Raw genomic sequence first — 14,638 nt, 5'->3', positions numbered from 1 at the left:
AACATTAATATACTGGATGTTTCTAGGTGATCTTCATTAAGCAATTATTGAAATGAACCTATATTTCTTAGGGCTGGAAGAAAATAATTTGTCGAGATGTCAGCTGGGGATTCTTCTAGAAAAACCTTGGAAATGGAGTGCTTCCACACAAGATTCAGCACCTGGACACCTTTCGGCAACAAGTCATTAAATAGACAGGTGAGTGACATACTCAATTAAACAAAACAAGTTTAATTTGTAAGGTCAATTTTACTGTGATATATCGGGTCTCATGTTGCCATATAAAACAGCAACAATGAAACCTCTCAAGAATTTAGTTTTGGAGTCACTTCAAACAAAAATAAACCTGCCCCAAAGATAGTCTCTTTTCACCCCAGTCCCCAACCCCTACTTTATGGGGAGTCTCAAGGTCTGCCTCCCCTTTCCTCTGTACCTCCAAGGACAAAATAGAAGCCTCCAGAACACACAGTATGCTGGGGGAGGAGACAAGAGGAGGTGCTTTGGGTGGTGTTTGGTATGGAGAGTATTAATGTATATCAATTCTCTGCATATTTCTTTAATCCTCTCTTCCTTCCCGCGCCAACAGTTCAGCTCGATGGCCTGGGGATGCCCACTCCTTTGAAGGGTAGTCAGTAAGTAGTCACTGAATGGCTCAGGCAGCTCTGCCGGCCCTTAGTGAAGGCCGACCGCGCATGTGTGGTTCAGGCATGTTCCCAAGGGAAGGAGACTAGCCAGGTTGGGGCCAAAGCCTGACCCAGTAAGAAAGCCAGTGAGTTTGTATGTGTCATCTGAGCAAAGCTGGACTGAAAGCCAAGTTTGCGGGGGCCCCTGGTCCTTGGTGTATCTCTTCCTTAGAGACATGTCTAACAATGGCTCCTTAGCAATATTTATTAACTTTGGTTTTGGTGGGGGCTATGAAGATGTAGGACTGTGGGTCAGTAAAATCATACCTACTTCAAATGGTCCGGTGTTCACAATTCAAGTGTAGCCTGTATGTGTTTTCAAGATAAAATGTTTGGAATCTGTTTCCCCAGGCCACATTCGTTTAGGTAGAAACAAGAGCCAGGATTCATTACCTCTTTGTTTTCCAAAGAGGCCCTCCTAAGGCCCCAGTGTAATTATATCCCCTGGCCAGCCTTTCCCACCAGCCCACCCAACAAGCCTGGGCTTGTCTCTATCCCCAGATAAAAGCAGTTTAAGCTGAAGGGAGAGACCCCTACTAGGTAGTGAAAAGTGCTTTGTGTACTGTAATGTGCTGTGCAAATAGTAGCTATGAGGTTGCGAGATTGCCTAAGGATTGCTTAGTAACTAAGAACAGATTGAACTCTACAGGAAAATGATATATTCTCCCCTTTACAGCTCTTTCAGGAAAGAGTTGCTCTCATAAGTCATTGGTTTGACCTCTGGACTAACAAGCAACGTCAAGAATTCTTATTCACAATTTTTTTACGATGCACCAAATCACAGTTAAGGTAAATGTAGCCTATGGATGCAATTATCATTGGTTCTTAAAGGAAATGAAATATAGTAAAGTTTTATATAACCTTCTAGGGTTTCTCCCCCCCCCCCCAAGAAAGAACAAATCAAACAATTGGTATTTTAAGGTTTATAAACAGAATCATCTAGTGCTGCTTCCTCCTTGAGGATGAGACAGAACCTTGGGGGCTTTAACACCTTCCTACCACAGTGGGATGTTTAGTTTTTGCAAACATCAAAAGCTTCAGCCAGTGAATCTTTAAAATTCCCTTAGTATATTGGATTCTCCTCAGAACTATCAGACAGACAGACAATATATTTCAAGTAGATATCTGGCACATAGGCAGTCTGTAAATTATTGTTACATGAAAGGATGGGTCTGAAAAATACCTAAGAAGTGACCATGGTAGCAACATTTAGGACTATGCATAAGACTTGTATGATGGTGGCCATGATTGCCAATGGGTCCTTGCCCTTATTCTTACCTTGGCCTCCTCTAGTGTCTGTCATTTGCTTTCACATATTCCAGCAGAGGTGGTGTGCTATTTGAAAGTGTTAGTTGAAATTACATGAAAGAACAGCTAGTGTCTTGATCATGAATTAATACTCAGGGGTGGTTAGCTAGCATTGTATTGGAAAGGTCACAATGTCTCAGTTATTACAAGATACTTTGCTAATGAGCATAGCAAATATCAGACATTAGTTATTATCAGAGCAACCAGTGGCTCATTCATTTGTCAGATGAATGTTAGAAATGGACTCTCTTTGGTGAAATTAAAGGTCTTCAGATGTGGGATGGAAAATGTTCCAGAGAGCCCTCCAACTTGCCTGGACCTGGGTGAAGAATCCAGTCAGCCCTGGAGCAGGTGCTTGGAAGGCTTTATCCCCAAGTAAACTGCCTTGTCAGTCTGGGGATTTCTGGTAGCCTGAGGCTCTCAACGAGGGTAACAGTAGAATCCTGTTTCAGGAAAACTGTACTTTCTTAACTGAGTAAACCTTTTGCCCAAAGCAGAGAGCCAGGACTTCATGAGGCTCGAGGAGGAGACCATATGAAGTGGTTGGTGCTTGTTTGCTAGGCTTGTTTAGGGAAACTCTACATATAGAATCATTTGGGGTTAGTTGTTTTCACTACAACCTGGTGGTAAGGTTGTTGGGAGAGGTTAGCCATTGAACTTCTTAGGTAGCTTCCAGAAAGTATCGGAGTCATGCAAAACCAAATTGGCTTATTTTAGTTTGCAATATCTGCCTCCGCTCTTTCTCCCACTTCCTCTCGCCCATCTCTCAATCAGCCATTTCATCCCTCTTACCTGCTTGCTCACCTTCTCCCTTGTCTGCTTTCTCCTGCATCCGGGGGTGCATGGTGGGCTAAGAGACTACCCCTGATGGAGTCACCAAGTCGCTGGAGGCAGAGAGACACCTTCCTGGCTGTGTTGAAAGAGGCTGCAAAGACAGGCCACAGAAAAATAGGCTCTTTTGTCAATGCTTAAAAATCAGGGAAGGAAACTTTTTATATTAGTCATTGGCTAGGTTTCCTTTTACTCCAGCTTTATAGCTTTCAAGATAAAGTAACAGACCAGGGGCGCCTGGGTGGCACAGCGGTTAAGCGTCTGCCTTCGGCTCAGGGCGTGATCCCGGCGTTATGAGATCAAGCCCCACATCAGGCTCCTCTGCTGGGAGCCTGCTTCTTCCTCTCCCACTCCCCCTGCTTGTGTTCCCTCTCTCACTGGCTGTCTCTCTCTGTCAAATAAATAAATAAAATCTTAAAAAAAAAAAAAAAAGTAACAGAGCAAACCCCAACTCCATAATTGCTTGTGGTACATCATGTTCTAATCTCATGTATCATAAACCATGCAATTTTAGCTGTAACCACTGGAGGTCATTAGAGATCTTGTGGTATATTTTGAGGCTCATTAACATTAGGCCTGACATTTTGTCACTGGAAATTGTAGCCTTTGTCTGGTACCTGAATTCTTACTATGGCACAAGGATATGGAACTAATCCGTTCAGTGGAATTACTTCACTTTGTTCTGTAGCAGCTGTCTTTCTGCAGAGAGCTGTATACCGTAGTTGCATGAAGCTATTATTCCGTATTCCGGACTGTGGCTTGTAGAAATTGCATGTCAGTTTCTGGTCTCTAGAGTTGGCATCCTGAACCCAGCTCTAATTTGTAGTGGTGGTTTTTGTTGTCGCACATCAATTAGTTCATTCCCCCAAGTCTGGATTGAATCTTTCTTCTGCTCCTTCCTCTCCATCTCTTTGGGTCAGCCATGTCTTCTCTCCTGCCAACGTCTACAGAAACCGTTTACCGAGAGTCTAATGCAATTGGAGTTGTGTTTGATTTTGATTAAATCCAAACGCCCAACTCATTTTATTTTTTAAAGTTAGTGCAATCAAATTTCTTTTAAACATCTTTATTGAGATATAATTCACACACAATAAAATTCGTCATTTAAAAGGCACAAAGTTAGTGGTTTTCGTATATTCACAGAATTGTACCGCTATTACCACAATCTAAGTTTAGAACATTTTCATCACCCCAAAAAGAAACCTGATACCCATTAGACGTAACTCTGCATCTCCATCCCCAGCATTGGCAACCACTAAACTACTTTCTGTTTCTATAAATTTGCCTTTTCTGGACTTTTCAAATAAATGCAATCTTACAGTATGTGGTCTTTTGTGATTGGCTACTTTCATGTATTACAATCTTGTTAAATAACAAAAAGCAACCAAGCACATATGAAGATCAAATTGGCTTTATTAAACGGTTCATGAGGGCGCCTGGGTGGCTCAGTCAGTTAAGCGTCTGCCTTAGGTTCAGGTCATGATCCCGGGGTCCTGGGATCAAGTCCTGCATCGGGCTCCCTACTCAGCAGGGAGTCTGCTTCTCTCTCTCCCTTTACCCCTGCCCCCCTGCTCATGCTCTCTCTCTCTCTCTCAAAAATAAATAAAATCTTTTAAAAAATATCCTCAGGTGAGACTATGGACTATGAGAAACAAACTGAGGGCCTCAGAGGGCAGGGGGGTGGGGGAATGGGATAGACCGGTGATGGGTAGTAAGGAGGGCACGTATTGCATGGTGCACTGGGTGTTATACACAACTAATGAATCATCGAGCCTTACATCGAAAACCGGGGATGTACTGTATGGTGACTAACATAATATAATAAAAAATCATTATAAAAAAAAAAAAAGAATAGACATAATGGTAAAAGAGAAATAGAGGGATCTAGAGTCGTAGGGAGCCCTTTAATCCAGGTGTTTAAATTGTGGGCCTAGGATCTTAGATCCTAGGATTCTGTGAACCTACGCAGGAACGTACTCTCAGAATAAACATAAATTTGGACTTAACATGAATCTTACAAGAGGCCTTATTTTCCTCTAAAGTACTTGAACATCGAACCAAACTTCAAAATCCACAAGAGTCAGACTAGATTTGCAAAAGTCCAAAGGGAGATGTATGGTTATTCTATAATAGATGACCTTCTTGACAAATGTCTTAATTTTTTTCATGCCTTGGAGATTTGCTTATGATTTTAAAAGTTATCCTGAGTGAAGGTAGTCCTATTCCAGTTTGCTAGGCATTATAGAGACTGATAATTAAAAATGTCCTATGGAAATTTCATTATGAGAAGGCAAAAGAGTTTTTAAAAATCTGAGGAATAAGTAAGGTTTCCGATGTAAGGCTCGATGATTCATTCATGGTGCACTGGGTGTTATACACAACTAATGAATCATCGAGCCTTACATCGGAAACCGGGGATGTACTGTATGGTGAATAACATAATATATAAAAAATCATTAAAAAAAATATCCTCAGGTATATAAAGACTTCATGAAAAATATGCAGTAAACATTGTTATTCAATATATAAGTAAATAAATAAATAAATAAATAAATGGTTCATGAATCGGGCAACACCCCATCTAGCAAGCAGAGCGGCACTCTGAGAAATTATACAAAACAAAATGGAAGTAAAATTTTTATGGATGGAGGGTGGAGGCAAGAAGGTTATTGGCAAAAGAAAAGGATTGTTCCAAACAAGGTTGTTTGCTAGGGGGAAAAGCAACGTGTCTTATCACACAGATTACCTCATCTTTCTTTGTGGGATGGAGAGGACCCGGGTGAGGTGGTAAGAAAAATGTTCCTGACTGACCGGTTAAGGCCCCATTTCTGGGGGTGGTTGAAACTGCAATTAGATTGGGTATTAAGCCCGGTTTGGCAACTCGGTCTAAGTAACACCATTTGGGGCCTGTGGTTTTGGGTTTTTTAAAACAATGTTCTCAAGGTTCATCCATTTTGTAGCATGTATCAGTACTTCTTTCTTCTTTATTGTTAAATAATATTCCATGGTATGGATATACCATATTTTATTTATCCATTCCTAAGTTGATGGACATCTGGGTTGTTTCCACATTTTGGCTACTATGAATAATGCTGCTGTGAACATCTGTGTATATAGGTTTTTCTATATGGATGTCTTTATTTCTTTTAGGTCTACTCCCAAGAATGGAATGGCTGGGTCAAATAGTGACAGTGCACTCAACTTCTAATTATTAAACATTTCTTTTGAACTCTATTTATTCCTATAGTCCCTGTTCCCCCATCGCTGAACAAGCAGATGAATACTTGAGAGAATTCAGCGTTATTTGAATGTCTGAAATCTTTCTATGTAAACTAGGTCGTATTTGTGCAATCTGTGTTTTCAAGGCAGAGAAGCCATTGTTTAGATGTTTTGTTTTAAAATTTCTGAATAATTTCATTTTAATTCAGGCAGTTATAGTTAGAAAGCTTAACTAGGATATTGTGGTTTGGTTGGGACTGTGTTGTCACAGTTTTCTTTGAAAGTTTCTTCTTAATCTCGATGAGATATATTCCACTATCTAAGATCTTTCTTTCCTGTCCTTATATTCCATATTGTTAAGATTTATTTTATTATTATTATTTTTATTATTATTATTATTATTTTGGTGGGCAGCAAAACAAGGCTTATTGAGTGCTAGTAAAATTTATTGAATGAGTACAAAACTTCAAGATTTCTTACATGGAGTTTTATGATATTTAAGACATTTTTCAAAAGTTCAGCTTCTTAAGCCATAGCTCAGGCAAGCTCTTCCTCATCTTGACTTTGATGGCCCCTCTCCCGGGAAGCGTTCCCTTCGCGGCTCTCACTCCCCGCCGGCAAGTTTTACAAACGTCTATCATGGCATTTCCCCCAGCACATTATGCTTGTATGGCCACGTGTCTAAATGATTCCACTAGCGTCATCCCCCTGCCACTGGACCAGGCTGACTTTTCCTGACTCCGTAAAGGAAACTGGGCCCTTTGTGTGTTGCTCTGAGAAACCCATGAGAAGTTTGCACCCGTCTCCTAACCACACTGGTGGGACCGGTTTCAAATACCCTTGGCTCAGCAGCAGGCAACACCCCACATGAAGGCCTTTCATTCCAGGGCTGGAGCTGTTCAAACCTGTAGCTTTCCCTAGTGGGTCCCTGGGGCAACATCCATGCAACTGCCATCGCAAGACACAGATGGATTGTCTGCCCCAGCGTGTGTGTGTGTGTGTGTGTGTGTGTGTGTGTGTGTGTGTGTGTCGGGGAGAGGGAGATCACAAACAGTGAAGGATTAGCTCTTGTCATTTGTCTCCATCCGAGCCAACTGGAAACGGGGTGGGGCAGAAAAATGTACTGATCGATGCACACTTAAGAGAGAACTCCCCCACTCCCACTTATCCCCAGCCACCCTTTCAAAGCAGCCCCAGGGAGAGCTCAGGGGAGGATGTCTATCTCATCTGTGAGCGGTGAGGAAATCTGGTGTGCACCTTTTTCAGAGACGATATGCATCTGGGTTAATTTTGAATACAGAGCAGCTATGTCATTCTGAGCTCCTGAGCACCCATTTGAAAGGGGAATATTTCTGTGTGGAGGCAGCAGACCGTAGAGGGGCGCACTCGAACGCACCTAAATCTCCAAGATGAGTCTGGAAATCTGGGTCATCCTGACTCTTCCCTCTGCTCAGCCCCGTATTTTGGACAGGCTCCTTCACACAAAGCAGGTGGTTGCGGACAACCGTAATTTGTCATTGGGGCAGTTTATTTAGAGGTGGATGAAGCAAAGAAGGAAAATCCTTGGAGTAGGAGAAACCCAAAGCCCAGAGCTGTTTTATTGGGTGGGGACGGGGACAGAGGGAGTGTAGCTGGTGGGAAGGTCATCGGCTTCTGCTAGGCAAAGCCTGTGCACTTGAGCTTCTCACGCCCCGTTTTGCAAGTGGTACCAGTCTCTACGACGGTGGTGCCACACTCGATAATGTTCAGCTTGTCTTTACAGCACTTAGCACCGCCCCGCACCATGCTGCGTACAGAACTTGCCGATCTGCTCTCTGCCTGCTCCATAGACTCCTGCTCTGTGAGGGCGAGAACTGTTTCTGGGGATTCTTTGTGTCCCTAACTCATAGGGCCATTGCAGGTACACAGTAGCCACTCAGTAAATGCTTCTTGGATGGATGATGTCTACAATAGTCCAAAGGACAAGAATAACAAAAAAATAATCCGAAAAAAATTTTTCATGTGTAGTTCTCTGGGAGGAAGAAACTTTTCAAGATATTATAAGTTCCCAAATATGGGAGATTACTAATATTTTGCTTCATTCAAGACTTTTGGTTAATTAATTGACTCGAGATTTCTATAAACCAATTCCAAAAGGAATTATGCACATTAACAATACCCAAGGGTGGCGTTTCACACTGTCATCTGTGTTAATGTCACCTCTTGAAGCTGTTCATTGCACCGTATCCCAAATGCAGCAGCCCTGATAATTAATACTAACAGCCAATTTATAAAGTACATAATATTAGCTTCCACGTCTACCGAGAATCCTTTTAGCTACCAAGACTTCTCTGCATAGGAGGAGTCAAATTCACAGATACATCATTGGAAAATGGAGACAGATTTTAAGAGAACATTTGTGTCTGTTCTGTATTTAAGAATCGCTTTAGGAAATGTCCAGAAGGGCGACAGGAGAAACAGAAGTAGAATGCCCCCAGTGCACAGTAAACATTCCGTGGGTGTTGGTCACCTTTCCTCCTGCTCTCTCCATGTATTACTTTTGATGTCATGGTCAGAATGCTTTCAAGTGCAAATAACAGGAATGGAATTCAAACCAGCTTAGGAAGAAATGGGAATGTATTGGCTTAAGATTTGTCTAGTTTCAGGCTGGGCCGGATCCTTGGATTCAAACAGTGTTTCCTGGGCTGGCAGGCCTACCTGCGCCCCCTCCTCATCCCACCTTCTCTCAGCTCCGCCTCCCAATGTCTGTTGCATAAAACTAAAAAGAGACGTGCAAGACCTTTACTAAGAAAATTGTAAGTTTGTGTTAAAGGATAGTTAAACAACAACAACCCTGAGTAGATTGATCTGCCATGTTTGGAGATGCCGATTCTCTCTAAATTAATCTTCAAGTTCAATTCCATCCTAGTACAAATTCCCAAATAGGATATTCTTATGGACCTTGGGAAACTGATTCTAAGCTAATCCAGGAAAGAAAATGGATAGCAACCGCTAAGAAAAGTATACATATAAAGAAAAAAAGAGTAAGAGTTACACTCCCAGATCGTAAAGCCACATTGACCCGTTTAAGAAATACCTGCAGGTCGTATCTCCAGGGCAAAGGGGAGCAAGGACGGAGATAAACAAGGGCTCTGCAGTAAAGGGGCAGGCGTCTGTGAAGGTCGGGCAGATCGGACTCTCCAGCGGTAGGTAGACCTTTTCCTTCTTCAGTGCCCGCTTCAGGGGCACACTGTGGATTACCCGCCTGCCCACACCATTCCCTGTTTCTTCTCCACATTCCTGACGAAGCCCTTTCCCCCCAGGCAGTGTGTGTCTGAGAGGCGGCTTGTCACTGCCCCACCAAGGGTGAGTCAGGCTGGGACAGAATCACGATGATTCCAGCCCCATGGGGGTGTCTGGATTACGAAAGGGCGTGTAGATACTAATTCTGCCCAAGGAGACATCGGGAGTGGCTGCTAGAGAGCTTCTGGGACAGTTTTCTTCACGTTCAAAGGGACTTAAATAGGGGCTTGAGGAAGGGACATGCCCCTTTTCATCTTGTGATTTCTGTGAGGAGCAGTCCTCACAGGAGTCGTTTGGAGATCACCTCAGGGGACAGGCCTAAAGGCCAGAGCGAACTACCGAGGAGGCAAAGTGAAAATACGGAAGAGCCTTGGCCCTTGATGACGTCATTGAGTCCTTGAATTCACTAACCCTGGAGTTGCCCTGAAATTCCTTATAGCTGAAGTGAAAGGCAGATAAATGGTTTTAAAATGGTCTGTTTATCTAGTCGTACCTTCTCTGATCATATCCACTCTTCAGAATTTAGCTGTGAATCAGCTACATTTAGAAAAACAAGATGCATTTAGCGGTCAGCTGATGCTCTTCATACGTAGGAGGCAGCCTACTAGACTCTCACGCAGTGTCTCAGGATTTCATCAGCTCAGGGCCTCAAAAAGGAGCTACATCTACTCCTCAGAGCACCACACAGACAGCCAGTGCTTTATACTTGACTTGGCCTGAGCATCAAGGTCTGCTGCCGTGGGAGGTCAAGGTCACCGACACTGAGAAGGGCTGGGCCCATTAGAAAAACTTGGAGTTTGTAAAAACACAGACTCGGAGCCCCAGCCACAGAGATTTTGGCTCAACCCATCAGGATGGGGCTCAAAAATCCGAGTGATGTGACACATGGCCAAGTGTGAGACCCAGGGCCTGGGTGACCTGAAGGCTCCACGGCTTCTTCCACGTCTCGCTTCTACAGGCAGGAGCACAGACTGCATGAGTGCCCCGCCCCTTCTATTCTCCATGAAAATTACCTGGTCAGTTTCTGCAGATGCCCTTTCTCACCTTTCTCTGGCACTGACAAGTCATTTTCAAATGTATCATTGTAAGTAACCCTAAGGTTAACGCCCATAATATAGGAAATGCTTCCCTCTGTATAACTGAAAAATCCAGAGTAGGTTTGGATGCAGTTGAAGCTCAATTCAGAGGTTCAGTAATTAAGCCAATGACTTGATTCTTTCTGTTCTTTTTCTCTGCCTTTGGTGGTCATGGCTTCATCATTATGTTTCCTCAGTTGTGTACAGAAATGAAATGAATCCCTTTGCTTGCGCGTCACTCCGGTTGGACTAGTCTAGGTCCATGCCCACTTCTGCCCATTGCAGTGGCCAGGAGATTGACTCAGATGAATTGAATTAGCCTTGATCATATGCTTTTTGGAGCCAAGAATGGAGTCAGCTTCTATAGAACCACATGGACCACCATGGAGAAAGTGAGGTTATTTCACCTAAAGAAGGGGAAGTAAATAATGGGTGGCAAAAGAGTATTGTCTGCCCATCCAGCATTCAACAAATGTTTACTGAGTGCCTACTGTGTGCCAAGCACAATTCTGGGTGCATGGGATTCAACACTAAACAGTGTGTAAAAGATTCCTGCCCCCTGAAGTTCATATTTTAGTGGAACAAACCTTGTCGTAAAAGAGGACAAGGGAACGTCCATGCCTCTCACCGGCCGTGTGACAGCACAACGTAGCACCTCTGTAAGTATCTGGGAGTGTTTTCCCTGTGTCGGAAGTTAGAGCAGTGTGGTAGACTCAATAGTAGCCTCCACGTATGTCCACACCGTCATCCCTGGAAAGTGTGGATGATACCTTACGGGGCAAAGGCATTTTGCAGATGTTATTAAGGATTCTGAGACAGGGACATTATCCTGCAACACTGGGGCTCAGCATAACCACAACCGTCCATGCATGGGATGCAAGAGGCATGACAGTCAGAAGACAACGTGATTTCGGGAGCAGTGGGAGAGATGGAGACGTGTGAAGACTATGCTGCTGGCTTTGAAGATGAAACAAGAGGCCATGAGCCAAGGAAGGCAGGCAGCTTCTAGAACCTGAAGGAGACAAGGAGGCAGATTCTGCCCTCGAGCCTCCAGAGGGAGCCAGCCCTGCCAACATGTAGCCCAGTGCAACTGACTTCAGACTTCTGACCCCCACAACTCTGGGAAACTAAGAGTGCACTGCTTTGGGCCACTACATCGGTGGTAATTGTTAGAATGAAGAGGAATTTAAGATAAGCAGTGAACTTCTATTTTTATTATTTTTTTCATTCTTCATTCTAACATACACATATTTATTTCGCCCCCACCAAGTTAGAAGCACCATACCAGGTGCTGGGGACAGAGCAGCGAACAAGACGACCACTGTGCCTTCTTTTCCCACAGCTCGTAGTCCAGTGGAAGAGAAAGACTGTAAATAGTGAGTGAGCCCCAAGATGGATTGAGTTTGAGCCTCCGCAAGAATGGAAACACAAAACTCATGCTTAGATTACATTAGAGCGCACACAGAGTGTAAGGGATACTGGTTTCAGCAAAGGATAGGAGAAGGCAGGAAGGATCTGGAGAGCTGAGGGAGTGGGGTAGCTGCCTCCCACAGGCAAGTGTTTGGGCAGTGGGAATGGTCAGCCTGCTGGGGAGGTGGAGGGATTCTGTCAGTATTCCAGGAATATCACCCTAAAATAAACTATCATTACCTTGTATGGTCACCTATATTGTTGCAAAAACAGCTTTCCACTAGCCACGTAACAGATCTAGCATGCTGGTTCCAGATACGATTTCTTGCTCCTTCCCCAGCACCATATTGCTTCACTGGCCATAAGTTATACCATCTGGGTCATACAGGGGAAGTCATACAGCACTTTTATAACAATGACAAGTCTGTGCACATGCCTCTTCCTTTATTTCCCACAATCCAAGCAGGCTTGGCCAGCGCAATAGGTATCAAATAAATAGCTACAATGGTGCTAAGTGACAAAGGAAAGGTAAGGCGACCTCACCCAGTCCAGGGGATCAGGGCCGCCGCCTTCCCTGAGGATCTGGCATTTTGGCTGGAGTCTGAAGGATGCCTGGGAGGTTAGACAAGCAGAGACTTGGAGGATGTTGAGCCACATGGCCGGGACAACATGTGTGGAAGCCTAGGGCCTTCTCTATCTATTCAGTAATAATACCAGGCTTTTGGGGAAGCATCGGAAAATGTGAATAGGCAAAAAGAGTAGAATATCAATCACCCATAATCGCACCACCAAGATAGAACCTTCTACTTTTTATGCTTCTGTGCCTCCATGTAACTATGAATCAGAACATACAAATTATTTTAAAATCTTTTTAAAAACACTCTCCAATCACCCTTCCTTGTTGCTTTCCCCACACCCAGCTTTGCTCTCTCCTTCACTGAAGACTACAGCACATGGTTCCCCACTGGCTTTGTTCCCCAAACCTAGTCATCATTCTGTGCGACGCTGGCATCCATGTGGAAACCCACCCACTACAGGCCCCGGCCACGCCAGATGGTGTGTGTAAAGCCCCCAGACAAGACCACGGGGGCTGCCCAGGCGACAAGAAAACAGGGACCTCAGCCGACTCGACTGGCCCCTCTCGGCCACCTCTGCGAGTTCTCCTCCCGGTCATTTTCATCACAATTTGGGCAGCTTCTTTCTAGTTCTTATCAGAAATGTAAGAGCCGAGAATTAGATTCAAGTTCCGTATTACTAAGCCTTGTTATTTTTGCAAAGTACACATCGTACATTCAGTAGCACGCTGCAGAGTAGTGTCATGAATTATTTAAATGAAGCTATCCTTGTCACAATAAAGGAGCAAAGCACATTTTGTTCATTGTCTCCTTACATGTTTTTATTTCTCTTCACGGATTTCTTACTTTGTAACATTAGCTAAAATGCAATGAGCCACAATGTCATTACCACAAACTACCCTAGTTCTGCTGCTTGGGTACTAATATATATATATATATGTGTGTGTGTATATATATATTTTTTAATGTGACTGAAGCATTTTCCTTCTTTCTTAAGATTCATTATACTTGAATGTGTCTTTGTAACAGTGCAGAGTAGGAACAAATATAAAACATGTAGAATTGAGGTCCACTTTAAAAAGTATTCTCGGAGTGGCTGCTGGCTCAGTCGGTAGAGTATGTGACTCTTGATCTCAGGGTTGTTGAGTTCGGGCCCCACGCTGGGTGTACAGATTGCTTAAAAGTAAAATCTTTTAGGGGCGCCTGGGTGGCACAGCAGTTAAGCGTCTGCCTTCAGCTCAGGGTGTGATCCCGGCGTTATGGGATCGAGCCCCACATCAGGCTTCTCCGCCGTGAGCCTGCTTCTTCCTCTCCCACTCCCCCTGCTTGTGTTCCCTCTCTCGCTGGCTGTCTCTATCTCTGTCGAATAAATAAAAATAAAATCTTAAAAAAAAATAAAAATAAAAAAATAAAATCTTTTAAAAATTCAATAAATAAAAAGCAACTCAGATTTAGTTCTTCTCCTTTGCTTGGTTGGAATGGAACAGTAGAGCTGTGGGGTGGGAATGAAAACTCAAGATACCAAGACCCATCTTTGAAAAGGAGGCAGAAAACATTTTTGTTTTGCACCTTATTTTATGGGTCTGTTTTATAATTCTAAATGAGAGCATGGGCCAGTGAAAGGAGCCTGCCTGGGACCCTAGGGAGTTAGGTCAGTGATCCAGTGGGATTAACTGTTCTTGGTGGTGTCACAGCCTCATGCAGCTTGAATGTTAATCTATTAACGATGAGAGGATCCCCTTGTGATACTTTCATCTGTGGCTACTATATGCTGCCAGTATATCCACAGCCCTGTTCTTTGCCCTCCTGGTTACACACACACACACACACACACACACACACACACACTCCCTCGACTGCATGCCAACAGGCTCATTTCATTTATTTTTTCCCAACAGATTCATTTTATTTATTTTTATTTAAATTTTGTTAGTTAACATACAGTGCAATACTGGTTTCTGGAGTAGAGTTCAGTGATTACTCTCTTACATACAACACCCAGTGCTCATCACAAGTGCCCTCTTTAATACTCATCCCCATCTAGCCCATCCCCCATGCCTCCTTCCATCAACCTTCAGTTTGTTGTCTATCCTCAAGAGTCACTTATGCTTGTTTCCCTCTCTTTTTTTTTCTTTTCCCCCTTCCCATATGTTCATCTGTTTTCTTTCTTTTTCTTTTTTTTTTTTTATTTTAGGTAGAGTGAGTGGGAGGAAGGGCAGAGGGAGAAGGGAAGGGAGAGAGAAACCCAGCAGAC

At 43.5% G+C, this 14,638-nt stretch overlaps 1 protein-coding gene across 1 annotated transcript in view; it reads left to right on the top strand.

The window, feature by feature from the left end:
- Nucleotides 1-14,638, top strand: part of ECT2L (epithelial cell transforming 2 like) — a 74,838-nt gene that overhangs the window by 8,834 nt on the left and 51,366 nt on the right. The window contains exons 2-3 of the mRNA XM_057311011.1: nucleotides 72-198; nucleotides 1,360-1,472. Of these exons, the coding sequence (XP_057166994.1) occupies nucleotides 97-198; nucleotides 1,360-1,472 (215 nt within the window). The 5' untranslated portion in view covers nucleotides 72-96. The remainder of the gene's footprint in view (nucleotides 1-71; nucleotides 199-1,359; nucleotides 1,473-14,638) is intronic.

Source organism: Ursus arctos, unplaced genomic scaffold (genome assembly GCF_023065955.2).
Source record: "Ursus arctos isolate Adak ecotype North America unplaced genomic scaffold, UrsArc2.0 scaffold_13, whole genome shotgun sequence".
NCBI classification, from domain to species: domain Eukaryota; kingdom Metazoa; phylum Chordata; class Mammalia; order Carnivora; family Ursidae; genus Ursus; species Ursus arctos.
The sequence above is the reverse complement of the archived record's forward strand: the minus strand, read 5'-3'. Positions and strand labels throughout refer to the sequence as shown.